Below are 27,224 nucleotides of genomic sequence, written 5' to 3' on the forward strand. Positions count from 1 at the left end.
GGCATGGCGATATAACAATAATAATTAAAATAAGTAATAGTAAAAATATTCCAGATATAAAAAACACCAACAAACCTTGTTTAGTTTTGTTTTAAATTGATTTCTTTATTTTTTTTTTTTAGATAATAAAAAGAATGAAAGTTAAAGAAAGATGTATTATTATTATTATTAATTATTTTTTTTTGTTATTCTTTGTTTTGTTTTATCTAAACTCTCTGACAAAGAATCTAAGAGATAAATAGGCAAGTAATAAATAGCCACCAATCATACCACACAAGACATACATGTCCAAAAAGAGTCTCTTTGGATCGGCGCCAATCGTTTCGAGGAACTCTAAACCGTCGGCATAGGTTCCTTGAGTATTGGGTGGATTGTAAAAGATCCAACTGCCAGCAAATTCATTGACTACTGGAATCTCTAATCCATAGGACATAAAGGACATCCACACCAACCAAACCAAATACTTGGGAATCGATTGTCTAGCCAACAAGAAACCATCAAATAATAAAAATACAAACAATAAGAGAATGGATAGCATATTGGCAGTACCAAACGTTGGGGAGATTGTGCTAATGGCCATACACATTGACGATGCTGTACTACTTGTCAACACAAGAGAAATTAAAAAGTAGATGAAATGATTGATTCCTGATCTAAATCCAATCATATAATAACAAATTGAACCAAGGATAATAGGTGGAATAACTCTCATTGGTATTAAATCTGTTAGGACCTTTGCTAAAAAGTATGACGATGTTCTATAATATCCATTAGCTCTTTCTCTAATAAATATAATTCTATCATGATAGACTAAAAAGATAAAAAATAAAAAAAAGATAAAATGTTAATATTATTATTCTTTTTTTTTTTTGTTTTTTTCAACATACATAAATCTAAAGAAGTAATTGAACCAAAAGATAATAAAGCAATCATAAAGAACATTGATCCAAATCTATTTTGAGCACCTGGTTCAAGGTTACTTGGTAATTGCCAGAAAAGATATCCAAGAATTAATCCGACCGTAATATGTACAAAGTAGGTGGTACGAAGTAAAAATGGATTTCTAATATAATTGAGAAGAGATCTGTGGGATACAACAAAGAATTGTGTCCAAAACGATGTTGCATACTCTTCAACGTTGATCATTTTTTGATCTTCCAACAGATGGTGACGACGAGGTGGCTCTCCTACATGATTTAAAAGATGAGATTCACCTTCTAAATCACTTTGAATGGCTTCATCATTGTTGATGTCGCCATTGGCATTCAAACCATTGTATGATTCCTCCTTTGGTTGATCGACTCTAATATCTGGTTTGTTTGGATAGTTGAGTTGGAAACATGGTTTGACAACATTGTCGTTCAAGGCAGAGATGATAAAATCAGCTGGATTGACACGCATCAAGAATCTTTGATGTTCATCGTCCTTGCTTCTTTGTTCCTGGAAGAATGGAACGGCTTCCGATGCCTTGCCAGAATAGTATGGATTACCTTTGTGGAGTAGGATGAGGTTATCAAATTGTTCAAATATTTCGGCGGATGGTTGATGAATAGAAAAGATAATGGTTCTATTTCTATTCTTGGCTAGTTGTTTAAGGCTGTAAATTAGTTCAGACGCACTATGAGAATCTAATCCTGATGTTGGTTCATCCCTGAAATAAATAAAGACACAAAGAAAAAGTAGTTTGGTTAGTTTCAATTTTATATTATCTATTGATTTTTTTTTACTTACAAGAAAAGAATACTTGGATCAACCAATAATTCAGCAGCAATAGAGAGTCTTCTTCTTTCACCACCAGAGATACCTCTCTTTTCAGGTGTACCAATACGATTCTCGCAGATGTGCATGAGATTGAGTTCGGTTAAAACGCTATTGACACGAGCCATCTTTTGAGCCTTTGGCATACCCTCTGGAAGCTTTAACATAGCAGTATAGTTGAGGTGTTCACGACAGGTTAGAGTACCAATCATGATATCCTCTTGAGTAACATAACCAGAAATTCTCTTAAAGTTCTTGAGACGAGGATAACCATTGATGAGGACTTCACCGGTAATGTCACCGACGTTCTTTCTTCCAGACAGGATATCCAAAAGACTTGTCTTACCAGACCCAGAAAGACCCATTAGTGCAGTCAGTTGACCTGGATAACAAATACCAGAGACATTATTGAGAATGACCTTGTTACCTGTCGCTCCACCGCCACCACTAAACAGACTAAATACTTTTCTTTCATTGACAATACAAGATACGTCATCGAAACGAAGTTCACAACTAATGTGCACATCCTCTGCCGGTTTTTTTCTTTCCTCTTGTTTTACATACACCCAAGATATCAAACCGAGCAGTATAGCAAAACCGACTACACCACCACCAGCACCCAGGCACATAAGAATGAATTTGGTATAAAGCACGGGTACTGGGTAGATGATTGGTGGACTATAGTCACATTCACCAGCAATGCATTGAAGTGGGATGGCTGGAAGCATGGCAAGGAAAACCTCTTGTGAAAATACGCATGCCAAGGTAGTGTCACAACTAAATTTGGCGTAACCAGTGACAGCAGAAACAAGACCATTTAGAATGGCACCACAATAGGTAGTACAGTTGCACATACTTGTTGAACAATAAATCTCTTGTCCCTGTCCGGGTAAAATCTCTCTTGTGCAGTTTGTAAAAGTACAATTAAAATACAAAGGATCTCCAGTCAATCTATAGTAAAGGTTCATACTACATACTCCCTCTCCACTAGTGTAATCAGCAGTTGGGAAATCACAATCAAGTGAAGTAGAGGCTGTAGAGTTTTGTAAATCTCCATTTACTTCTGGACCTAAAAAAAAATAATAAAAAATAAAATAAAATATTAAGTAAAATACTATAGATTGGTATATTTTTGTTTTCACATACTTGTAACATAACAACTATAAGCTTTATGATGATCAATATAGATAGATTGGTCACATATAGTTGAACTATTGGAAGCTTTACAATAACTATCATTGGTGCAGACTAGTTATAGATAGATAGATAGATAGTTAGTTATTGTTGTGGTTTTTGGTCTGTATATATTTTCTACTTTTTACTTACCACTACATTCAATACCACCAGTACCTGGTGGACAATAACATTGTCTGTAGAGACCAGGAACACCATAGACAGGAGGACAGAATCTACCACCGTGACAATCCATTAAATCCCAATTATGATCTGGATTTAAATTGAATTCACAGTTTGGACCATAGTAGAGTGGATTACAAGCACATACATATGAGTTCCCATTGGCTATACATGTACCTTGATCCCAAGCACTATGACAATCTTGCAAACCACATTGACTGGCAGTATTGTTGAATACAAATGAAGTAGCGTTACACGATTCTCCTGGCCACGGTTGATAGGATGTGGAACCGACCAAATCGTTGTCGGTATTTTGTAAATGGGAGGGTGTCCATTTGGCACGAATATTATCCAACTGTTGTTGTTTGGACAAAAAGATATCGATTCCCTCTAAACCTTCACCAGAGGCAGATGATCCTTGAAGTATTTCTTTTGATTGTTGATCAATGTCTAGTAAATGATTCATGTCATCATACTTTGATGGAACTCTAAGTGAATTTGCATCGACTGTTAAGATGTAAATTGTCACTACAAATATGATGATTTTCATTATCGTCATCATCATCCTCATTTCTATTTGTAAGGATGATTTATATCTATTTAAAAAAATAGATATATTATTATTATTACTATATTCTATTAAACTATTTAATTATTATTACTATATGTATGTATGTATGTTTGTAGTGAAGGGAAGAAAAGTAAAAAAAAAAAAGAAGATAAAAAAAGATCTAGTAATAATCAACTCTTTTATCTTGTTTTTTTTGTAATAAACAAATAAGTCTGATTATAAGATTTGAATGCTAGATGTTTAATGATGATAGTACTACTACTCTACTTGCTAGCTTTGTGTTAATTAATGCTATCCTCTCTCTACTCTTATCTGTCTAATTGGTGTGCTCCTCTCACAAAAATGTTCAAAAAAAAAAAAAAAAACAAAAATTAATTAAAAATTTTAATGCGATCGCCCAAAAAGGAATAATTAGACTACGAATAGCTCGTGAATAGCCGAGAATAATTCATTAAAAAAGTAGTAGTTTTAAGTTTTTATTTTATCTAGAGTGCGTATCATGATGAGGCATACACTATAATTTTACAACGATAACAGTAACATTATCTTTGCAGTCATGCATTTGCAAAGCATTTTGTAATAAAGTTGAAGCTACTGATTGTGCACCTCTACTCTCGATTAAATCTTGACCAATTTCACATGCTTGTTCACCACTAATAACATCCCATAGCTAAAATAGATAGATAGATTCGATTAGTTGATTGAATATATATATCTATTATATTGTTTAAGTACTTACACCATCAGAAGCAATAATTAAAAATGAATCAGTTGGTAATAATTTAATTGGTTGTGATAGATGAGGAATACCAATCATTCCAATATTTTGATCTTTGATAAAATGATTGCCTAGTGATCGACTGACTGCAATTCCATTGATTCTAGTTTGATTGTCAGATACTGGAATACCACTATCAATCATTCTCTTTTTCTCTAATGGATCGTTTGCCTTGTGGTCAAATGTCATTGCCACTGCCTTTCCATTTCTACAGAGATAGGCAGATGAATCTCCGACATTGGCCACTTGTAAATATTTACATTCCTCACCATTAGACGACGAGTTTGTTGGTGACCAAATAAAAGCAACTGTTGCCGTACATCCTACGTATTGCATGTCTTCGTCTTGTTTCATTAAATCATCAACAGAAGCAAATGCAGCGTTTAACATATCGCTCATATCGGTTGAGCTCTCTGGGTCGTATTGTGGGTTTTCTATTTTTTGTTGTTCTATATACTTGGTTACTTGTAGTGGTAAGAGTGTACAAGCTTGGTCGGCTGCCTCTCTACCTGCATGTCCATCAAATACTCCAAATAATGCCATCTCTGGATTATCGTTGAATGGATGAGATGCAAATGATACATCCTCCATCATATTTTGTCCTGGCATGCCTGACAATGGTTTCTTTTTTGCTCTTCTTAATCCTGCCTTATTTTCTGATTCTTTTACACTAAATTCTTTTATACATGTTTGTTGTAATGTTGTTGATACTAAAAAAAAAAAATAGAAATAAAAAAAAAGTTAGAATCTATTTATAAATATTGGGTTTTTTTTTTTTTTTTACATTTAACAGTATCTTGTGATCGGTCAACAAATGATGTTAAGGTTATTTTAAGATCATTACTATCCAATTGTAATAGATCAGAGAGTGAAGAATCTAAATCGTGTTTTAGATTCAAACCACCATTGGGTTCATCCTCAAATGTAAATATATCTGGTAATGAACTGGTATCAATCTTTTTACTATTTGCTTGTTCAATCATTATCGACAATGATGTAGCCTCTTCATGAGAACTATTGTCACTAGAGGTGATGACAACCTTTTGAACATCGATTTGTTGTTTTTGTGGACTATTTGTAAAGATGGTTTGAAGAGATGGTGGCATGTTGGCGGGATGACCTGTACCGTTTGGAGGAGGTGTGAAAAAGTCGGTATTGAGATGTTTGTTGAGTTGGTTTTGTGCTTTGTTGATGATTTTAGATGAACCATTCTTGACCTTTTTCATTAGACTTTTGAATGGTTTTGGTGAATCGCTACTGTTACCACTATAGTTGCTGTAACTGCTACCGGTTCCTTCATCATCAGACGATGATGGATGAATGAATTGATATGAAGAAGGTGATGTACCTGGTGATGGAATTGGTGAAGAAGATGAGGTAGTTCCTTGTAGAACTGGAATGTGAAGATGTTGTGTAGTTGTAGCTGTTTGTTGAGTGATTGGTATATTTGAAGAAGGTGATGATGATATAGCTGCAGTAGAAGCTGTATTTCCTTGAACAACATTATTATTATATTATTATATTATTATATTATTAATATTATTATTATTATTTGAAGATGAAGCAATACTATTAATATTACCATTAATTCCAATGTTTGAGGTGACAGGAGTAACAGGTAGAGGACGTGTAAACTTGGCAAGTTGATCTTCCAACTTTACGATTCTCTTTGACTTTTCGTCACTATCCTTTCGTAGAGAGTTGCTGTTGTCTTTGAGTTCGCTTATCTTTTTTTGGAGTACCTTTTCATTCTCTTGGTTGACACGGTCCCGTTTCTCATAGTCTGATAGTTTGAGTAATAGCTTTTGTTCGTTGTTGCTTACAGAGTCTTTTTCCTTGGTCAACTCTGTCACTCTCTTTTTCGATTGTTGTAGGTCGTCACGCAACTTGTTTCGTTCGGCACTAGTGTCCGTAATGTTTTGTTCCAACACTTTGATCTTGTTTGATAGATTAATCTTGTCACGGTCATGTGATAATTTCTCATTAAAGAATGAAAGATTCAATTCTCTAATTTGATCGTACAATTGTACCATTATCTCTTTATCTGATTTTTGTCCATTATTAGTGGTTGTAGCTTTTATGGTTGTTGGTGACGATGATGATTCAGCATTATTAAATTGAGATAATTTCGATGAAGAAGAGGAAGATGAAGATTTATTATCATGATATTCTATATTTAATAAAAAGTAGATAATAGATAATGCTTGTTCTCTGTTTTGATAAAAGAATGCAATGATAATCGATAGTATGACAGTATAAAGTATATTTGTCAACAATTCGATAAACTCATATGACATTAAACATGCAAACAATAAACATCCTCCTATACCAACTAATCCAATAGTTGTTTTTAATGATACCATATCTTAGTTGCGTGTTTGATATATGAATATATGAATATATGAAATATGTATATTATTACAAGTAAGTAAGGAACAGAAGAGCTTATACAATGAGTGATTGAGTTATTAATATATAAAGATATATATATATATAAAGCAAATAAAACAATAGTGTTATAGAATAAATAATAATATAAAATGGGGTTTATGAATGAATATAGACTATTATTACAAGTTATTATTACTACTACTACTACTTCTATTTATCTATTGAATTATTTGATAGCTAGCTAACCAACTACTACTACTATCAATTATAATTATAGCGTTATCTTTGAGAGAGTCTCTAGTTGTTGTTTGATCGATCCTGTCAGACTAGTGTGAAAACTCAAGACTGTGAGAAAGCAACCCCCCCCTCTAATTTCAAATAAATTTTTTTAAATATTTTATAAAAATTTAATAAATAAAGTACCCGTCGCGGGTGGATCGATCGTTTTATTGTTTTAAATTTTAATAAGTATTATTATTATTATTAGGTATTAAGTTTAGAGTTGGGTTTGATGATTATTATTATTACTATTATTATTATTATTATTATTACACTTTGGTATTGTTATTATAATATTATTTGTTGTTGTTGTTGTTTAAATATAACCATTTGGATTTTTAGATTGCCAATTCCAAGAGTCAATACACATATCCTCTTGATTGTAATTAGCCTTCCAACCCAACTCTCTAAATGCTTTACTTGCATCGGCATATGATGTGGCTACATCACCTTTTCTTCTATCGACAAATTTATATGCAATCTTTTTAGATGATGCCTTTTCGACGGCTGACAACATTTCCAATACAGAGTATCCTCTACCTGTTCCAAGATTATATGCAACGCATCTTGGTTTCTTTACAATATGACTAAAAGAAAGAAAGAGAGAGAGAGAGAAAGGAGTTTAGGTTAGTTATCAATTGCTTATAATTAATTATTATTAAAATATCATTACTACTACATACTTTAAAGCAGCAATATGACCTTTAGCAAGATCTACAACATGAATATAGTCACGAACACCAGTACCATCGACGGTATTGTAATCATTTCCATAGATACTGAGATGATCTCTCTTACCGACGGCTGTTTGTGTAATGTAGGGCATTAGATTGTTTGGAATATCTTTTGGATCTTCACCGATGAGTCCGGAAGGATGGGCACCGACTGGATTAAAGTAACGCAATAGAATGCAATTCCATTCTGGGTCACTGGCAGAGAGGTCTCTGAGTATTTCTTCGATAAATAATTTGGTACGTCCGTATGGGTTGACGGCAGACAATGGTGTATCTTCCTTGATGGGAGTGGTCTTGGCGTCACCATAGACAGTGGCACTCGATGAAAACACTATATTCTTGCAACCATGTTTGGCCATAACCTTGAGAAGTGTAACTGTTCCACTGACATTGTTGTCATGATACTTGAGAGGGAATGCCGATGACTCTCCAACAGCCTTTAATCCAGCAAAATGAACTACCTTTGCAATGGGTCTACTTTCGAATATTTGGTCGAGTGCTCTTTCGTCACGGATATCGGCGTTGTGGAATTCAATTTGCTTTCCAGTGATGGATTCGACACGACGAACAGCCTCTTGAGATGAGTTTGACAAGTTGTCAACGATAATTGGTGTGTATCCAGATTCTATCATTTCAATGACTGTATGACTACCAATATAACCAGCTCCTCCTGTAACTAATACAATATCATCTGTTGGTTCCATTTTTTTTTATCTAAGCAAGCAGAAGAAAATTAAATAATTAATTATATTTTCATTTATAAAACATTTCAGAGGTAACCATATATTTATATGTATGTATAGAAAGATAACTTGATATGACTCAAACTACAATATGTATAAATATATTTAAATATAGTTTAGATTTTTTTATAAAAAACAAGATTTTGAAAAGATAGTATTACAACCACCTAATTTTTAAAGTTGTGACTATAGTCGTACAACATGAAATTCATTGCATTGTGTGTTGTGTGCCAAAGAGATAGATTTTTTATAGAAACACACACATATTTGTATAAACAAGAGAGAGAGAGAAGAGATTTTACTTACGAGATTTGTTTTATTATAGTATTCTTTAAAAGATAATAAGAGAGATTTGATAAGATAAGATAGATATATGTTTTTTAAAAGATTATGTATATAAAAGTATATTTTAATTTAATTTAATTTAATTTGAATATTCTTGTTGTTGAAATGTTAGATGTTTAAATAGCTATTGGTATCGACTATGATCAGACATTGTTGTAATAGGTGTGTGAGACGGTACAACAGAGCAAGTGCCTGCCTTGTGTTACTTGCAGATCTCTTGTGTTGACGGGAAATCATGGAGTAAATCTCTTAAAACCCAATAGATTTGCTTGAATTAATTTGGTTTTTATTGGCCGAACGCTACATAAAATAGTGGCGCCACCCCCTCAACCATTGTCAGTTTTATATTTCTACCTTTTTAGAAAATTTAATTTATCTACAGATTTCACATAGAGAGAGAGAGAACAAAAAAGAGAGAGATAGGGTTGTTTCATTGCTAGCTACACTTAAACAACAACCTATTAGTACTACTACAGCTGTGTTGAGACTCCCCTCCATCCCCCACCCTACCTTTACTTGTACCCAACCAACCAACCAACCAACCAACCAAGCAACTCTATTCTCTCTCTCTACACTTTGAGAATGAATGAAATCTTTCCATACCTTGTACCAACTGATAATAGTTTTACAGAGTATTGTGGCTATATAGTTTGGAATGTGAGTAAATTCTAAAGTACTTAAAGTGTGCAATGAGTCTACTACTTACTACTTATTTGTAGAATAAACAATATCCTGTAGAGATTGGATTTGCAAAGGAAAAGACGACGATTGAAGAATGTAAATTTAATTGTTCCGAAGAGTTGAGTGAAATACTATCACCTTTTTTACCAACTATCAAGAATAGATTACAACAATCAAATGATACTCAATCTTTTTTATTAGAATTTAAAGATATATTGGTATGAAACTAAAAGATATGATATTTATTTTAACCCTTATCGTTTACTTTGATTTATTTATTTTTTTATTTAAACTCTCTCTCTTTTTTATAGAATAGAATAAAAACACAAAAAGAAAATGAAAAAGAATCATTAAAGAATGTATTACCATTTGAAGTATATACATTGGTATTAAGAGAGATTGATCAAATAGGATGGAACAGAGTATTATCGATTGACAAGTCATTTTGTAATATGGAGATTGTCATTAGAGATCAAGCAAACAGAGATGTATTGGTAGATATAGCCGTACCAAGTAATTATCCAGTTGGTATGCCATTGGTTAAATGTCTTTTACCGTGTAACATTGTTCCACCAATGATGGAGAGAGATTCAAAGTATAGTTTACCAAATATCATAGACTACATTCAAGCAATCGTAGTCAAACATCAAACATTCTTTGACGTGATGGATGAGATTGACAAGTCTGTTTGGGTCATTGAACCAGAGAAACCGAATCGATCACATATCACTCGTAGAATTGTTGTAGCAAACAACTGCACACTGCTCATCAACATCAACCCAATCAACCCTCGTTCATTCCCAGATTGTAAGTTTTTAGGTCCCGACCAAGAGACAAAGTCTCTTCTTCAACTGACCAACCAAAATCTTCATCAATGGCGTGGCAATGATACAGTGGTCAACAACTTTGAAAGAATGGGAATTAAATTCCCTCAGCGATCAGAAAGCAAAGAAGAAGATTTTATAGTTCAATGTGCGATTTGTTATTCTCATCGATTAGTGTCAGAAGATATCAACAACAACAACGCTTCATCCACATCATCCTCTGGTACGATACCTGATAAAACATGTAACAATATCCAATGCAATCGACAATTCCATCGAGTTTGTCTTTTGGAATACTTTAAGACTTTACCAAATTCTAGAAGTGCATTCAATTCAACAGTGGGCGATTGTCCTTATTGCCAAACTCAATTATCTTGTCAAACAAATTAATTGGAGTGAGAGAGGACCCCCATCCATCTGCAAAACACCCCCCCCCTTATATCAAACAGTACCAATCAATAAAAAAGCTGATTGATAGTTTTGTATGGTGGATCCATGGATCTCGGGTTTTAGCATCCCCTGATCGAGCAAAAGACCTCCCAACAAAATTTTTTTTGAATTTTGTCAAAAAATGTGAGGATCAACGCGCGTGGCCCCACTGCCAACCCTTGGATTACGATAATCTCCTCCCTTTTAAGCTATTGGGCACTTTTGCATAACACAAAACGATGTTCTTTTTTGATCGTATCGTACAATCTCTGAATCTTTTATCTCTCCTTTTTTAACGTTTTGTTTGTCCTCATGACCTTTCAATGTTTTTTCTTTTTTTGTACAAAAGAGACTTGGTGTTGGTAACCATTCTAATTCTTATCTCTCTCCCCACAATATAACCAAAAACCTATAGATAGATAATACCATCATCATACATAGAGAAAGAAAAAGAAAAGAGAAAAAGAGAATATGTGTTGAATAGGATAGATAATAATATAATATATAAATATATAAATATAGCATCATAGTTTTAAAAAAAACATGGCAGAAGGCTCTTTTACAGGAGACCCACTTTACGACAAGTTGGTGGCAGCATTTTTAGTGATAAGAATTCTCGTTTCGACTCTTATGACTGCAACTTGCTCAGTTCAATTAGTCTATGAATACCGATATCAAAGACAAAATCCAAATGTTTTCAGTCCTAAATTGTTAACTTTGGTTGGTTGTACATTTTTCCCTTTTTGTATGTATAAATCAAATATCAAAGTTGAAAAAGTGATGCATTTTGGCATAAGATTTGAATAGTGCACAATAAATAATTAATTAAAGAGTTTGAATTATTAATTAATTACTTTTTACTTTTTTCCATTTTTAAATAGTCAGAATTATATATTGTGCAGTATTATTTAAAACATATAATTTTAATTATGGTTCTGGTAAAGATTTATATTATTTTTTCAAAAAATATCTTGATCCTTTATTTTCTTATCTATTCATTCAATATTTTTTTCTTTGTTTATTTAATATTTAGCTGTTGCCTTGATTGGTATGTGGACGACATTTTTTATCTTTGTTGCCTGGGTGTTTGTCGGTTGCTTTTGTAAGTATTAATAAATAATGGTTAGATTAATAATTATAACCAATACTCATCAAAACTATTATTAACACACAAAACATTTATATGTATATTTACAGGGTTACAATTATTATTTATTTTATTCCTTTCATCAAAAATTAAATTAAATTATATTGGAAGAATATGGAAGATATCATGGGCAGTTTTAGGAATATCATTATTATATACACTAGGATATACTTTGATTAGTAAATTTGCAGTAAAATATTCAGATTTATTTTACATGGTTGGATTTCTTAGTATACTTGGCATTTTTGGCACCATCATTTTAATCTTTGGTGTTTTATTGGCTAGACAAATGAAAAAACATCAAAAGATATCAATGTCTCTGCGAACATTCAAGACGGTTAAAAAGATAAAGATTCTTTCTATTTGTCTATTTTTCATTATCGTTTCGGCATTGGCAAGAGATTTGATATTAAATGTTATCATTAAAGGTATACCACCTGATTCAAATATTAGATATCTATCTCATTTTATAACATTCTTTTTAGAAACTTTACAAGGGTAAATATTAAATTAAAATTAAATAATAATAATAATAGTAATAATTTATTTATTAATACTTTTATTTATTTATTTATTTATACTTTTATTTAGTATTGTAATGATGGTAGCAATTGCAGATGTACCAATAAATTATTTATTGTTAAAAGGTATAAATCCAACTAGAAATCATACAATTCCATCTAGTCAATCACCCAATTCAAAGATATCTATTGGTGGATTCCGTAATAGAAATAATAATAATAATACTAGTACAATGTCTTCAAGTTCTTCAATTGAAATGAAATTAAACAAAAAGATAAAGAAAAAGAAATCAAATAGTGACAATTCAGAGACATCAACCTCTTCATTATCAATGACTGCGTCATCAATGAAAATGAATTCAGATAGTATGATACAATCTTTTTCCTCTTCTTCAGTGGCTACAATAGGTTCATCTTCAGAATTGGCTCCTGTAACAATTATAGATATAAATCAAAATAATCAAAATAATCAAAATAATAATAATCAAACTAATAATAAAGAAGAGGGAGGAGGAGGAGGAGGATCATTAAATTGCTAACATTAAAATATTGTAAATTCTTTATTATTTAAAATAAGAACTAATTTGAATATCTTTACTTTTCTTTTTACCATTCTTTTTAGAATTATTGGTTGTTGTTGATGTTGTTTGAGAGTCAGCGATTAAAAGATAGTCATTTTGTTTTTCAAATGTTTGAATGACCAGTGTCTGGTTTGTTATACCTTGACCTTCAAATTCACCTCCATGATATTCTTGATCGCTTCCACTGTCATCTGCATCTCCATTATTGCTATCGTCCAATGCAATTGGAACAGATGGAATAATTAACTTTGCCTTTGGTTTGGCAACATTCTTTGTGGCAATACTTTCTATTGTCTCATCACCATCAATTTCAATGATTTCCTCTGCTATTAATCTTTTTGGTGGTGATGCTATAGAAGTGGAGGTATTGTTTGATGATGATGATGATTTTGCAGGTGATTTTCTTGGTGGTGTTTGTGTATCTGTACTCTTTCTTTTTTTGGCTGTTAACTTTTGTTGTTGTTGTTGTTGTTTAGGTTGTCGTTGATCACCATCAACATCTATAATATTTGCATCATTATCATCATTATCACTATCATCGCTTATTGTTGTTGCATCGTCATGATTATTATTACTATCAGTATTGTCATTCAATAAAGGTGAATCTACCAATGTATTATTTGAACCAACGTAAAGTACAACTCTCTTGGGAGGTGGTAGAGGTAAAGTGAAACCTTGCTTTTTAATGACAACAGCATATCTTGGAAAGGTTGGTACAAACTTGTAGGTGTAGTTGAAATGTGGTAAAGAGAATAACTTTGGTCTCTCTACGATTCTATCGGTAGACATTGAATCATAAAACATTGAAAATAGTGCATCATTCTTTCTTAAATGATTCAATACTAATTCTTGAATGCTAATGATCAACTCCTATATATAGCCAACAACAAACATAGAACATTAGAAATCACATTACTGACAATACCAAATACTTATACTTTTACTTACTTGAAAATGATATTCTGTAAATGTAGAGTATCTATGCAGTATCAAGAGTAATGGTATGACATGATGTTTACCAATCTTTATATAATAGTTATTTCTTTCTTTAAATTGTCTATCTTCTTTGGTTGTTGTTGTTGTTGTTGACAATGTTGTATTTGTTGTTGTAGTAGTTGTTGTAGTGGAAGTTGTATTATCTTGATTTATATCGTTCATCTATAAAAGATCTATCTATCTGATGTATGTGTGCTTGTTTGTGTAGACAAAGCAAATTGAGAACATAATACCTCGAAGTTCATCATCCAGAATGATGGATAAAAGCTCTTGAATTGTTCATTCCCATTTTTTTCTTAGAATGCATGCAGCTTCAATTCCCTTCGATCATCCGATGTATGTCATCTGACAGTTACGATACCTATATAATATCGATATGTAATACATATCATAAATCATAATAAACAGTAACATTAATAATCAAAAACAGTAACATAAACAGTAACAGTAACAGCAACAAAGAATCATGCAAAACAACAAACCATCAACATTTAAATACAGCAAAGATTCCTCTTCTTCTTCAGGCAGTGGTGGTCACAAACCAACATATTACAAAAAGAAGCCAACAACATCTTCAGCACATTCAGAATCATCACCATGGGATAGTTCACCAATCGATGCCAATGGTTATTTGCTGTACAATCAAGACTTTACACATTTTGTAGTTCATTGTCTCAAGAAAAAGAACTCTTATGATGTCTATGTTGGAAGAAAGAATCCACTCATCGAATCGACTGTCTCTATTAAATGGGGTAATCCATTCAAAGTTGGAAAGGATGGTAATAGAAATGAATGTATGAAACAGTACAGAGATTGGATATTCCATAAAGATCAAAATGATCTATTCCTTCAAGCCAAAAGGGAACTAAAAGGAAAGATTTTGGCTTGTTGGTGTTCTCCTTTAAATTGTCATGCAATGGTGTATGTTTAGAACAATATTATAATCATAATATATATTTATATATTTATCAAATATTAAATATTTATTGACACTATCTATTTATCTAGTCTTGCTGAAATTGCCAACTCGAGTGTATCAAACCAAGGATATGATCCAACCCAAAAGGCATCATCTTCTTCATTGGCACCTACAACAACAACAACTACTACTACTACTACAACTTCTGCTATTGCTCCAGTTGGAGTAACACAACCAACAACCATGGAAAAAGATTTTCCTCCATCTTTAACTTCAACTTCTTCTACTTCCTCAACATCTGTTGCTACCACTACAACCAAACCATCATCATCATCAGTATCATGGGCAAATCAAGTATCTCATTCATCTGCTCCTCCTCCTCCTACTATCAAACAACAACAACCAACTGCAGGATTCAACAAACCCAAAGCTCCTCCATCTTTGGATTCAGAACTTGATTTCCCTTCACTATGGAATAACAACAATACAAAGATGTCAAAGAAAAAGTAGTAGTAATCTATTTATATAATAGTAATTATAAATGGTTTTGATTTATTTCTTGACCCTTCTAATTGATCCAACTCCAATGGCAAAGTCATGTGGAAGATCGAAATGTGCACTTGAATAGAATAAAATAATAGTCATCATTAATATTAATAATATTAATGTTTTCGGTCGGTAATTCATTATTATTAAATTATTATTATTATTATTATTATTATTATTATTATTATTATTGGTTGTCATTAAATATATTTATAATTTTGTCACAAAAAACAATATTGTAATTCTATAAATAGAAATAAATAGGTAACGTTGTTTTGAATTTAGAATTGTTATTATTATTATTATTATTATTATTATTATTGTTATTATTGTTGTACACTCTGCAGGATAATATTAATAATGTTGGTTAAAGTCAAATAGTTTGTTGACAGTTTAGTTTGATTTAAAGTAAAGTTGTTGGAATATATGACTGCTGTTGTTGTCGGTTTCTTTCCCTTTTCTTTTTTGACAAGTGACTAGAAATTGGATGAATTAACAATGTTAATGATATATATATATATATATTACCGCTCAAAAATCCATCTTACAAAATACCATCCTCACTCCACTCACACTCACATCACACACACACAACACAACACACAGCGCTCAAAACTAAAAAAAGAAGGGAAGTATCAACCATGGTTTTAATTGTTGTTCATTGATTATTATTAATCAATATTGCAATGGTTTTAAATTAATTGAAATAAATTCGGAGGAGGAGGAGTCATTCCCCGCCCCTTGCTATGCGTGTGTCGTTTATTGTATCAAGAGGAATGATGATTGTGAGAATGATGATTGATGATTTGTGGGGCTCTGTTGGGAATTCATCGATTGGGATTGATGATGTGTGTGTCTAATAATAAAGTTTAATTAATTCATCTGAAACTGCTGATGGTGTCAATACTCCCAATTCTGTAAATAAAAGTGTAATATAGGATGGTGGAGTATAATCGAGTGTTGGAGAATCAATCTAGAGAAAAGAAAGAGAGAAAGAGAGAAAAGAAGAATAAAATAGTAAATATTAACTATAATTAAAAGCCAACTCTAGATTAATTGTGTGTGTGTGTGTGTTAACACATACGGTTAATGATTCTGGATGTTCACACTTTGAACATGATTTACAAGCTTGGAATGTATCTTTTTCTTCCTTTAGGAATTCAATATCCGATTGATTGAGTGGATAGGATCTAGTGAATTTAAATGATTCGGCAGCAACGTAGAATGGTTTCTTGAATGCCTTGGCAACGATACTAATTTGATAGGTTCCAATTTTATTTACAATACCTCCATTCTCTACGATGGCCTCTGCTCCACATAATACATAATCTACCTTGTCAATGATTCTTGATACTCCACCATCCATAATCAATTTAACTGGTATTTTGGCTGCTTGTAATCTTTCTGCTAATTTATATCTACAAACAAACAAATCAAACAATATATATATAAGTATCATAGATGATCTCTATTGCAATCTTGATTCAAAAGTTAATTTACCCTGATGAATCTGGTCTCGATTCAGTGACAATGACAGAGAATCTCTTTCCTTGTGCAGAAGCATTCAAAAGTACACTCAAAACAACACGAGAGAATCCATGAACCAAAATAGTTACACCATCACGAATGAATCTATCAGCAAGCTTTGCAATCTTTGTTCTACTATTTGCCGACTTCTTTGATAATTGTTCACCTCTTTCAATTAGAGTAATCTTGCATTGATCGAAATTCTAGAAAACCAATAATAATAATAATTATTAGTAAGATAGACGACGATGTCTTGTATAGATGTAATAGGAAACGACTTACTGGGAAATCAAATGAAGTTCTAGTAACGAATCTAATGAATAACTCACAGACAGAGTTGAGAGAGATAGATGTATTGAATGAACATTGTTTGAGATTATGTGTAGCATGTTCCAAATCCTTTTGTAAACCCATAATAGTTGCTGCTTGACTCTTTCGGATTACTTCTATCAATACTCTAATCACTGGTATAGCTAGAGCTGCTTCTTGTTCCTTTTTTATATATTCTTCAAATAGTTCAACAACTATACACAACACACACACATTACATAATATTGTAACAAACATTTAGGAAAGAGGTGATTAGTAGACTATAACTACTACTAGTGCTATGATGATGATCATGATGACGATGATCATTAATTAATTAATTGTTAATAATTACCCCAAGCAAAAGCAGCATTTTCTTGTGTATTTGGTGTAGATGCTCCTGTTGTTGTCGTTGTTGCTGTTACAGCTGATGTTGGTGTGATATTCATTATTACTATTATTCTTGTTAATCTATCTATCTGAGACTACATCCAATATCCGAGTCACTCAATTTCGTTTTATCTCTTCAAAGCAACCACGAGCTTGGGAATGCTCTCAGAATGATGATTTAAAAATAAAAAATAGTTATTAAATAGATAGATAGATAGATAGATATTGGTTTCAATCAATCAATCAAGAATTAATTACTTAATCATCATGTTGTCTCAACTACTCTCCTCCTCTCTCTCTCTCTCCCTCTCCTTAGAAGGAGTATAAACGATTGCTGCTGTTAAATCGATATCATCATCAACATTATTCAACAACTTTGACTCTATCCTATCAACTTTGACTCTATCCTATCAACTCAACACCACTCAACAACAACAACAACAACAACAGCAACTCTTTGATAATAGAGCACTGTATCGATAACTATATATCACAATGATACCTAATAATGAAAGATACATCTTTGTCAAAGCAACCCACATATAGCTTCCTTCTTTTCCTTTCTTTTCTTTTAAAAATCGAACTGTAACCTCATCATCTTTGGAGTGCACTAGCTTTGTACGGCACCCTCATAAATCATTGATTAGTAATAATAATAGATTAGATTATATATATCTATAAATATAAGTTATCATTATCATCATTTAGTTCACTCAAACAAAACAAAATAGAGGTACAACTATTTAATCCAAGTCAATCAATCAAACATGTTATCTCAACTGCTCTCTCCTTCAAAACTAAAAACACTTACTTTTAAATCGATATCATCGAGATCATCAATATCATCAACATTATTCACAAACCAACTATCATCATCACTATCAACTTTGACTCTATCCTATCAACTCAACACCACTCAACAACAACAACAACAACAACTCAAAGACCATCATCATCGATGGTTCTCTACATCAAATAGAAATAGTACATTTGATGATAATATCTGTTTGGTTCAAGTGAATAACCATTCAATTACATCATCACCATCACCAACAACGGTAGATCAAATAGATAAATGTATTAACAATTTAAATACACCTAGTAAGTATAAGATTATATAATCGTCAACATTATCTATGTCTTTCCCTTTCTAACACCCGCTCTTTTTTTACCTCCCAACTAGTTGTATTCTCTGAAACTAATCAAGATGATATCATTGATTGGTTTATCAATACTTATGGTATGCCAAAGTCATCATCACCATCTAAACTCGTCGATACCACCTTGCCTCTCAGAGGAAGAGATTTTGTGCTTGAATGGGTATATGATTACATCAAGGCTGCCTATACTGCCGATCGTGACCCCAGACAACCAATTATCGTAATTGTTGGTGCACCTGGAATGGGAAAGACCAGACTAATGGAATCTATCGGTGATTACATCTCAACCAGAGATAATAGTACTCTTCCAAAACACCATCTAGATTTGTCAATATCATTTGGTAGTCGTACACCCTATTGTCCATCACTAGACAGTGATCCCAGTCTATCAATTTGCTCCAGAATACTTTATCGATACTTTGTTGAAGGATCTGGTGTCTCATTCCAATCATTTGTTGAAACAATCAAAAGTTGTATTGATCTGACAGAAATGACGACGTCAAGTTGCTTTTCAATGATCAAAAGACATATGGTCCGTACAAATCAAACTCGACCAGACTCAAAATCCATACGAAAGATCATCAAACCTCGAAGCCATTGTCAAATCTATATCAAACAATCTATTAAATAGAGACCAATCTAGTCCCATATTTTGCAATGTCATAATGACTGGATCGATATCACATGGTGATTTATGTATGGCTGTTCCGGCTACACGCAGTTTATATGTTACTATATCCAGCACTCTCAGCCAAAAAGAGTATATGTACATTGCAAGGAAAATGATTGGAAGAAAGAAATCCAATCTACCTCAAGTCAAAAGAGCATTAAGGTTCATGGGTGGATGGCCAAGTGCTCTCGATATTTTTTTCAAATCAATTCCAAGTGACTTGGATAGTGTCAATACATCGCAGTTGTTAGAACTATGTGATGGTCCATTGAACAAACTGTACCCAAATCAAATGGATCAAACAATGACTGATATCATTACACACTCTATTGCTGGTATTATACACGATGGGTTCGAAGAACATGAAATCAAATCACCACCATTTTTCAGCCTCAAACACTCATACTGCTTCACATTCTCTTGTTTCGAATCGATTTCCGTTCCACTCAACTTTATCAGAAGACACCTAAATACATTTGATGGAAATCAAACACGTCCAGCATTTATGGTGCCACTTGGCAAAGTCATTAAACTATTAGAGACTGAAGATATGAATGATAGATCGTGGCAAGAACTGAATGAACATTTTTTGTCAAGCAAACTCTCGGCTCTCAAAGAGGTTGAATTGGAGTATGTCACACTGAAAGATATCTATGGTGATGCAGTCTATTTCTATCCGGAAATGAAAGATATGTGCTATACTACTCGAGATGATGTTGTTTATCTTGGAGATTCAAAACTTTTAAAAGGTAAAGACCCCAAATTTACAACACAGGATTTAAAAGGTGTATTGGAAAACATTCAAAAAGCAGCCACTAAAATGGGAAACAGTCAATATATAGTTGTAATCTATACAAATGGATACATCACTCAAAGAATGCTCAACTATGATTTCCCAAATGTACTTGGAGACCAAAGGGCTATTGTCATTTGTAACAGATTCATAAGACCAAGGAGAATAACCGAACATACCATCGACAAGATGTATAATTTCCAACATGTAGACTCTTTCTACTCTCTTTTTTCAGACTTTATTCAGATTTGATAACAGATTTGATATTACATTATTACCTCTTCAATAAATTTAAAAGATATTTATTATCAGTAGGTCGAGTGAGAATCCTTTCAAAGTCACCATCAAATTTTATATAACAATAACTATATCCCAATGATACCTAATAATGAAGAATATCGATGGTGATCAATACATACATCAAAGAGCATATAGCTTCCTTTCTTTTCTTTTAAAAATCGAACTGTAACCTCATCATCTTTGGAGTGCACTAGCTTGTGCTAGTTGCTTTATAATCAATGATTGGTCATATTAATAATCATCAAAAAAAAATAGAGGTACAACTATTATCAACTACCATGTTGTCTCAGCTACTCTCTCCTTTAAAACTAAAATCACCTTCTATTAAATCAATATCAACAACAACAACAACATCACTATCATCAACATTATTCACAAACCAATTATCATTATCGTCATCTCAACCACCTTTGACTCTATCCTATCAACTCAACGCCCAACAACAACTCAAAGATCACCATCATCGATGGTTCTCTACATCAAATAGAAATAGTACATTTGATGATAATATCTGTTTGGTTCAAGTGAATAACCATTCTATTACAACATCACTGCCAGCGATAGATCAAATAGATAAATGTGTTAACCCATTCAAGAATAACCCAAGTAAGTATAAGATTACATAATCATCAACATTATCTATGTCTTCCCTTTCTAACACCTCCTCTCTTTTCCTTCCCAACTAGTTGTATTCTCTGACACTAAACAAGATGATATCATTGATTGGTTTATCAATACTTATGGTATGCCAAAGTCATCATCACCATCTAAACTCGTTGATACCACTATGCCTCTCAGAGGAAGAGATTTTGTGCTTGAATGGGTATATGAATCTGTCATGGAAACCTATACTACTGCCAACCATGAGACGGGTCCCAGACAACCAATTTTAATTTCAGGAGCATCTGGTATCGGTAAGACTAGACTAATGGAATCTATTGGTGATTACATCTCAACCAGAGATGATAGTCCTCTTCCAAAACACCATCTAGATTTGTCAATATCATTTGGTAGTCGTACACCCTATTGTCCATCACTAGACAGTGATCCCAGTCTATCAATTTGCTCCAGAATACTTTATCGTTACTTTGTTGAAGGATCTGGTGTCTCATTCCAATCGTTTGTTGAAACAATCAAAAGTTGTATTGATCTGACAGAAATGACAGCATCAAGTTGCTTTTCAATGATCAAAAGACATATGGTCCGTACAAATCAAATTAAAGAGGATCTGAAAATGTTAGTCAACTTTGGTATTGATGATGTTCAACATACAATCAACGAGACTACTCAAAATCCATACGAAAGATCATCAACCCTCAAAGATATGGTCAAATCTACAGACAATCTATTAAATAGAGACCAATTTAGTCCCATATTTTACAATGTCGTAATGACTGGATCGATATTGGATGATGATTTACAATCGGCTGTTCGCCAAACATCATCTGACTATAGTGTTCCTATATCCAACACTCTCAACCAAGAAGAGTATATGGATATTGCAAGGAAAATGATTGGCAAGGACAAATCCAATCTACCTCAAGTAAAAAGAGCATTAAAGTTTATGGGTGGATGGCCAAGTGCTCTCGATATTTTTTTCAAATCAATTCCCAGTGACTTGGATGCTCTCAATACCTCGCAGTTGTTAGAACTATGTGATGGTCCATTGAACAAACTGTACCCAAATCAAATGGATCAAACAATGACTGATATCATTGCATACTCTATTGCTGGTATTGAAATGCTCTATCCAAACTATACACATAATGCCAAATCACCACCATTTGAAGACATCCAACCCTTTTGCTGCTACACATTCTCTCAAGTTTACTCGATGATTTCCGTTCCACTCAACTTTATCAGAAGACATTTAAATACATTTGATGGAAACCCAAACCGTCCAGCATTTATGTCACCACTTGGAAAAGTCATTAAACTATTAGAGACTGAAGATATGAATGATAGATCGTGGCAAGAACTGAATCAACATTTTTTATCAAGCAAACTCTTAGCCATCAAAGAGGTCGAATTGGAAGATATCACACTGAAAGATATCTATGGTGATGCAGTCTATTTCCCTCCAACCATTAAAGATATGGATTATGATACTCGATATGGTGATTATGTTTGTCTTGGAGAGTCAAAACTTTTAAAAGGTAAAGACCCCAAGTTTACAATAAACCATTTCAGAGGTGTATTGGAAAACATTCAAAAAGTAGCCACTAAAATGGGAAAGAGTAAATATATAGTTGTAGTCTATACAAATGGATACATCACTCAAACATCAATGAATGAGTTCCAAAAAGTAGTTGGAAACCAAAAAGCTATAATAATTTGTCAAGGTGTCAAAAACAAAGATGATCAAGTACTTCGAACAGCTAAATCTTTCTATTCTCCTTTTCCAGACTTTATCTAAATAGATTCTACACATTATTTTATTTCAATAAATTAGAGAAATTTAAAAATACAATTAGTCTTATCCATCTTTCAATCCGATATCAATTTGATTTCATTGAAAAAAAAATCGAGATTTTTTTAACAAAAGTAGTTAGATAAGAGTGAGACTCTTTGAAAGTCCATCATTTTATCTATCTTTCTATACTTACCTACTTAGATATATATATATAGTTAACAATGCAAGTAAGTGTAACAGTTTAGATACTATAGATAGATAGCAACACCATAGTTAAGTTACTCACTCATATCTTATTCTTTCTAGAACTTTGCCGAAAAGGAAGAATACAAGAACTACTTGGAAAAGAGTGGTGTTATCGATGCTTTAACAAAGGGTTGGTGTTTAAATCATTTTAAAAGAATAAGATTAGTCATGATAGATAGAGTAGATCAAGTTATTAACATTGATTGATTGATTAAAAAACAAACAAACACTATAGTACTCGTAGGTTTATATGAAGAGACTGAAAAGCCATCAGATGCTTTAGAATTCATCAAGAAACATTTGGGTAACTCTTTGGGTATCGATGTTGAAGCTTTGAAGCAAGAAAATGTTGAATTAAAGGCTGAAGTCGTTGCTTTGACTCAACGTGTTGAAGATCTTTCAAAAAAGGTAAGCAACAACAATCTGAACCTCCATCATCATCATCATTTAGATAGTAGTAGTAGTAGGAATAACAACTATTAACACAATTCAATTCTTTCATATATATATATATAGCTTGAAGCAGCTCAAAAAGCAACAATCTAATTCTATAAATGCTTTCGAAATCACTTTTAAACTCATCATCTTTTATTCATAACATGTCACCACAACCAACAACAACAACAACAACAACAATAATCAATATATAAATATCTACTACGACCAAAAAGAAAGACTAAGAACGAGAAATGGAATGGGAATGGGAATGGAGATGATAATAATCAACAATATTACATACATATATATAAATATCTATCTATCTATCTATTTTAAATCAAACATTGTTTAATCAATGAATTCACCATGTATCATAATTAACAACGACACAAGTAATAATAATAATAAAACAAAAACATCAAATATAAATACATAAATATATATTATTATTATTATTATTATTATATTTTAATTATTATTGTCTAATATTTAAAGTTTTGGAAATGAAACTGGAAGTAAAGTTTTACTTTCCATGTTATCGAGAAGTGGCATAGTGTCGGTAACAGTTTGTCTCCAAGTATCATTCTTTAAAGCTTCATCTCTAACATTGGTACGATGTTCAAAGTTATCATATGGCCATAGATGAACTAAAACATTGAGTTTACCAACTTCACTAAAGAATACTCCACTTGGTGATGAATATTTACTTCTTTCTCCAAATCCTTTTTGGAATGTTTCTGACCCTAAACACGACGACGACACATATAGTAAAATGTTCATTAATATCAATAATATATCTATCTATCATTCATTATTTATATTTCCTGGATGATATATACATTTTCCAACCAAACCAGGTTTAGTTTGATAAGTTCTTAATTCCCAAACTTGTTTGTTTTCAAAATGATCTTGTGGAAGGTTGAGTTTACTCCATGGGAATTGTTTTAAAATGATCGACTCTGGAGTGATGATCATTGGACGAGCTTGTTTCAAGTATTGAGTCCATTCCTTGTCACTGTCCAATTGCTTACGAATAGCAGCACGTTTATCCAAACTTTCAAACTCCCACAATTGAACAAATTGGTTAGTTGGACCCAACTCTGACACCCAAGCACCACGTAACTTTGCATCATACTTTGTCTTGTGCTGCATGTTCTCTTTGGTCAATGCAACAAACTCTGACAATTGCTCTGGTTTGATACTGTAGGTACGTAATTCAAACACATGATTCTTGTCTGCTACAATGTTGTTTGGTCCTCCTCCAAAGTATATCTTTGGTGATGATGAAGCAGTTGAATACAATGATGACATTGTTCTCTTTGTCAATTGACTAACCAACGTTGTTTTACTTATAAACATTTGTGGTTATGATGATTGGGTGTATCGTTGTATGTGTGTGGGGGGTCAACGATGAAATAGAATCGACTTGATTGGTGAATATTGGGGTCGACCATCCAATACAAAAAAAAAAAAAAAAAAAAAAGAGGTGGTTTCTTTGATGAAAGTTTAAAAAAGCTTTAAATTTAAATTGTTGTATTCCTTTCATTTATTTATTTATTTATCTATCTACTTGCCTGTATATATCCTCATTCAGTATCATATCATTTAAAAATGGACTCTACAAATCAAATTAATCTTGCTTTAGGTAATACCCTTCTCTCTTAATCATCATCATCGTCATCATCATGATATAACCAATAATCAATACAATAATAAGAATAGTAACAAAGAATTAGAAATGATGGATTTCAAATCAAACTACAAATATAATGGACATACTCTATAGAAAAGATATTCTATATCTCTCTCTCTCTTTTTTTCTCTCTTTTTCTTAATGATGTAGCTACATAATAGACCTTTCAAATCAAAGATGGTAATTTGATATTGAACATTTGTTCTAGACAAAGCTCTATTTCATCTAGAATGTGATGATGATGATCAAATTTGGTAGTATCATTGGTCATATGATGTATTCTTCTTGCACTAGTAGTGGTTTGTTACCCCCCATCTTTACATTTTCTTCTCATACAAACAAACAAACTTCACATATGGTTTGGTCATCCCTCTACAACGAGGATATTGTATAGATATAGATATAGATACCTTTTCAATATCTATACCCAACACCTTTTGAAAATTGAATCTTTCTATAGATTGATGGTTATTTATAATCAAAGTCAAATTTACACATCAACATTGAATCAAACACAAACAACAACATCCTCAACAACAATAATTAATAATCATAATCAACAACAACAACAACAATAATAATAATAACAATAATAATAATAATGTACCTTTCAAATGTATCTATGTATTAATTCAATTTTTATCTGTTTTATTACACACCAACCCCTCAATAACACCAACCACACACACACAAAAAATAATTGATAATAATATTATAATCAATCTCGAAATATTAGATGACATTATCAAGAATGCCAAGAAGAATGTGAGTATAATCAATCATGACCAAGATTATTTCTACATATAACTAATAATAATATTATTCCTTTTTTAAAGAAAAAAATTGCTCAAAAGAAAACTGGTCCAACTAGCAGACTTGGACGCAAGCCAGCCTTAAGAAAGGCTGGAGGAGGTTCAAATACCACTACCACCACTACATCAAATACCAACGCTGCAAAGAAAAAGGTTAACCTTACTCCTGTCAAGAAAGCACCAACCGCTACCAAATTCATCAGTCCAGATAAAATCAAGATCCAAATCCAAAAGTATGTTTACACAACTTTCAATAACCCCTCGAAAACATACCAATTTATTTACCACAACATTTAATTATTATTATTATTATTAGTAACAAGGCTAGCACTGGTGGTGGAAGAAAACCTATTACTTCCTCTGTAACTGCCCGTCAATCACCAAAGAAAATAATTGCAGCCAAGAAACCAACAACAGGTCGTATTGTTGAAGTTGTAAAGGTAGGAGGAGGTGGTAGAAGAGTTGGTGGCAGTGGTGCTGGAGCACAAAGAGGTGGAAAACGTGGTGGGGCATCAAGAGGTGGACAACAAACTGGAGATGGTCGTGGATTGACCCTTAGTGATAGATTCTCAAGATAAAACATATATATCCAGTCTCCCAACTCCAAATGGATTAATTCCAACAAACACCATCCAACCAGGAAGAAAAAAAGAAAGAACAAACCAATCAACCAACCAAAGACGCCAGTTATTTAAATAAATTGTAAACTTATTATACACCCCCAATTCATCATCTAATGATTATTATTCATCATATCATATTATTAATATAATCTGAACCAATTATTAGTACTACTTTCGTCATCTTTCTTTTTAGAAATAAGTTTGATTACTTTTAGTTGTTGTATACTTTTATATAATATTTAAAAGATGCT

The 27,224-nt window shown here is 32.5% G+C and overlaps 12 protein-coding genes across 12 annotated transcripts; 7 read left to right on the forward strand and 5 right to left on the reverse strand.

The window, feature by feature from the left end:
• Window positions 1-202: 202 nt before the first annotated feature.
• Window positions 203-6,826, reverse strand: abcG24 (ABC transporter G family protein; the record flags this gene model as incomplete). The annotated part of the gene is made up of 9 exons (XM_004349939.1): window positions 203-810; window positions 888-1,651; window positions 1,732-2,827; window positions 2,905-3,006; window positions 3,085-3,710; window positions 4,246-4,355; window positions 4,425-5,173; window positions 5,248-5,955; window positions 6,046-6,826. The coding sequence occupies 9 exons, from the start codon at window positions 6,824-6,826 to the stop codon at window positions 203-205; spliced, it is 5,544 nt and encodes a 1,847-aa protein (XP_004349989.1).
• A 623-nt stretch (window positions 6,827-7,449) lies between these two features.
• Window positions 7,450-8,571, reverse strand: DFA_11052 (uncharacterized protein; the record flags this gene model as incomplete). Its single annotated transcript, XM_004349940.1, has 2 exons — window positions 7,450-7,720; window positions 7,817-8,571. 2 exons carry the CDS (start codon window positions 8,569-8,571, stop codon window positions 7,450-7,452), a joined length of 1,026 nt encoding a protein of 341 aa, XP_004349990.1.
• A 966-nt stretch (window positions 8,572-9,537) lies between these two features.
• DFA_11053 (uncharacterized protein) lies at window positions 9,538-10,850 on the forward strand (the record flags this gene model as incomplete). The annotated part of the gene is made up of 4 exons (XM_004349941.1): window positions 9,538-9,612; window positions 9,675-9,854; window positions 9,948-10,443; window positions 10,603-10,850. 4 exons carry the CDS (start codon window positions 9,538-9,540, stop codon window positions 10,848-10,850), a joined length of 999 nt encoding a protein of 332 aa, XP_004349991.1.
• Window positions 10,851-11,432: 582 nt separating this feature from the next.
• On the forward strand, window positions 11,433-13,096 carry DFA_11054 (uncharacterized protein; the record flags this gene model as incomplete). Its single annotated transcript, XM_004349942.1, has 4 exons — window positions 11,433-11,634; window positions 11,923-11,991; window positions 12,087-12,534; window positions 12,628-13,096. 4 exons carry the CDS (start codon window positions 11,433-11,435, stop codon window positions 13,094-13,096), a joined length of 1,188 nt encoding a protein of 395 aa, XP_004349992.1.
• Window positions 13,097-13,163: 67 nt separating this feature from the next.
• On the reverse strand, window positions 13,164-14,296 carry DFA_11055 (uncharacterized protein; the record flags this gene model as incomplete). Its single annotated transcript, XM_004349943.1, has 3 exons — window positions 13,164-13,171; window positions 13,279-14,008; window positions 14,087-14,296. The coding sequence occupies 3 exons, from the start codon at window positions 14,294-14,296 to the stop codon at window positions 13,164-13,166; spliced, it is 948 nt and encodes a 315-aa protein (XP_004349993.1).
• Window positions 14,297-14,600: 304 nt separating this feature from the next.
• DFA_11056 (uncharacterized protein) lies at window positions 14,601-15,563 on the forward strand (the record flags this gene model as incomplete). Its single annotated transcript, XM_004349944.1, has 2 exons — window positions 14,601-15,055; window positions 15,143-15,563. 2 exons carry the CDS (start codon window positions 14,601-14,603, stop codon window positions 15,561-15,563), a joined length of 876 nt encoding a protein of 291 aa, XP_004349994.1.
• Window positions 15,564-16,455: 892 nt separating this feature from the next.
• Window positions 16,456-17,884, reverse strand: eIF2b1 (translation initiation factor eIF-2B alpha subunit; the record flags this gene model as incomplete). Its single annotated transcript, XM_004349945.1, has 5 exons — window positions 16,456-16,572; window positions 16,684-17,017; window positions 17,100-17,329; window positions 17,409-17,632; window positions 17,791-17,884. The coding sequence occupies 5 exons, from the start codon at window positions 17,882-17,884 to the stop codon at window positions 16,456-16,458; spliced, it is 999 nt and encodes a 332-aa protein (XP_004349995.1).
• Window positions 17,885-18,592: 708 nt separating this feature from the next.
• On the forward strand, window positions 18,593-20,737 carry DFA_11058 (uncharacterized protein; the record flags this gene model as incomplete). Its single annotated transcript, XM_004349946.1, has 4 exons — window positions 18,593-18,902; window positions 18,928-19,458; window positions 19,511-20,639; window positions 20,695-20,737. The coding sequence occupies 4 exons, from the start codon at window positions 18,593-18,595 to the stop codon at window positions 20,735-20,737; spliced, it is 2,013 nt and encodes a 670-aa protein (XP_004349996.1).
• Window positions 20,738-20,966: 229 nt separating this feature from the next.
• On the forward strand, window positions 20,967-23,164 carry DFA_11059 (uncharacterized protein; the record flags this gene model as incomplete). The annotated part of the gene is made up of 2 exons (XM_004349947.1): window positions 20,967-21,354; window positions 21,435-23,164. 2 exons carry the CDS (start codon window positions 20,967-20,969, stop codon window positions 23,162-23,164), a joined length of 2,118 nt encoding a protein of 705 aa, XP_004349997.1.
• A 218-nt stretch (window positions 23,165-23,382) lies between these two features.
• On the forward strand, window positions 23,383-23,953 carry DFA_11060 (uncharacterized protein; the record flags this gene model as incomplete). The annotated part of the gene is made up of 4 exons (XM_004349948.1): window positions 23,383-23,388; window positions 23,468-23,537; window positions 23,643-23,815; window positions 23,924-23,953. 4 exons carry the CDS (start codon window positions 23,383-23,385, stop codon window positions 23,951-23,953), a joined length of 279 nt encoding a protein of 92 aa, XP_004349998.1.
• A 381-nt stretch (window positions 23,954-24,334) lies between these two features.
• DFA_11061 (uncharacterized protein) lies at window positions 24,335-25,156 on the reverse strand (the record flags this gene model as incomplete). Its single annotated transcript, XM_004349949.1, has 2 exons — window positions 24,335-24,642; window positions 24,685-25,156. 2 exons carry the CDS (start codon window positions 25,154-25,156, stop codon window positions 24,335-24,337), a joined length of 780 nt encoding a protein of 259 aa, XP_004349999.1.
• A 300-nt stretch (window positions 25,157-25,456) lies between these two features.
• Window positions 25,457-26,928, forward strand: DFA_11062 (uncharacterized protein; the record flags this gene model as incomplete). Its single annotated transcript, XM_004349950.1, has 4 exons — window positions 25,457-25,490; window positions 26,275-26,303; window positions 26,375-26,583; window positions 26,667-26,928. 4 exons carry the CDS (start codon window positions 25,457-25,459, stop codon window positions 26,926-26,928), a joined length of 534 nt encoding a protein of 177 aa, XP_004350000.1.
• Between the last annotated feature and the right edge of the window lie 296 nt (window positions 26,929-27,224).

This window comes from Cavenderia fasciculata, assembly GCF_000203815.1.
Source record: "Cavenderia fasciculata unplaced genomic scaffold Scf_EUAJFUG02HR96I-5, whole genome shotgun sequence".
Taxonomy (NCBI): domain Eukaryota; phylum Evosea; class Eumycetozoa; order Acytosteliales; family Cavenderiaceae; genus Cavenderia; species Cavenderia fasciculata.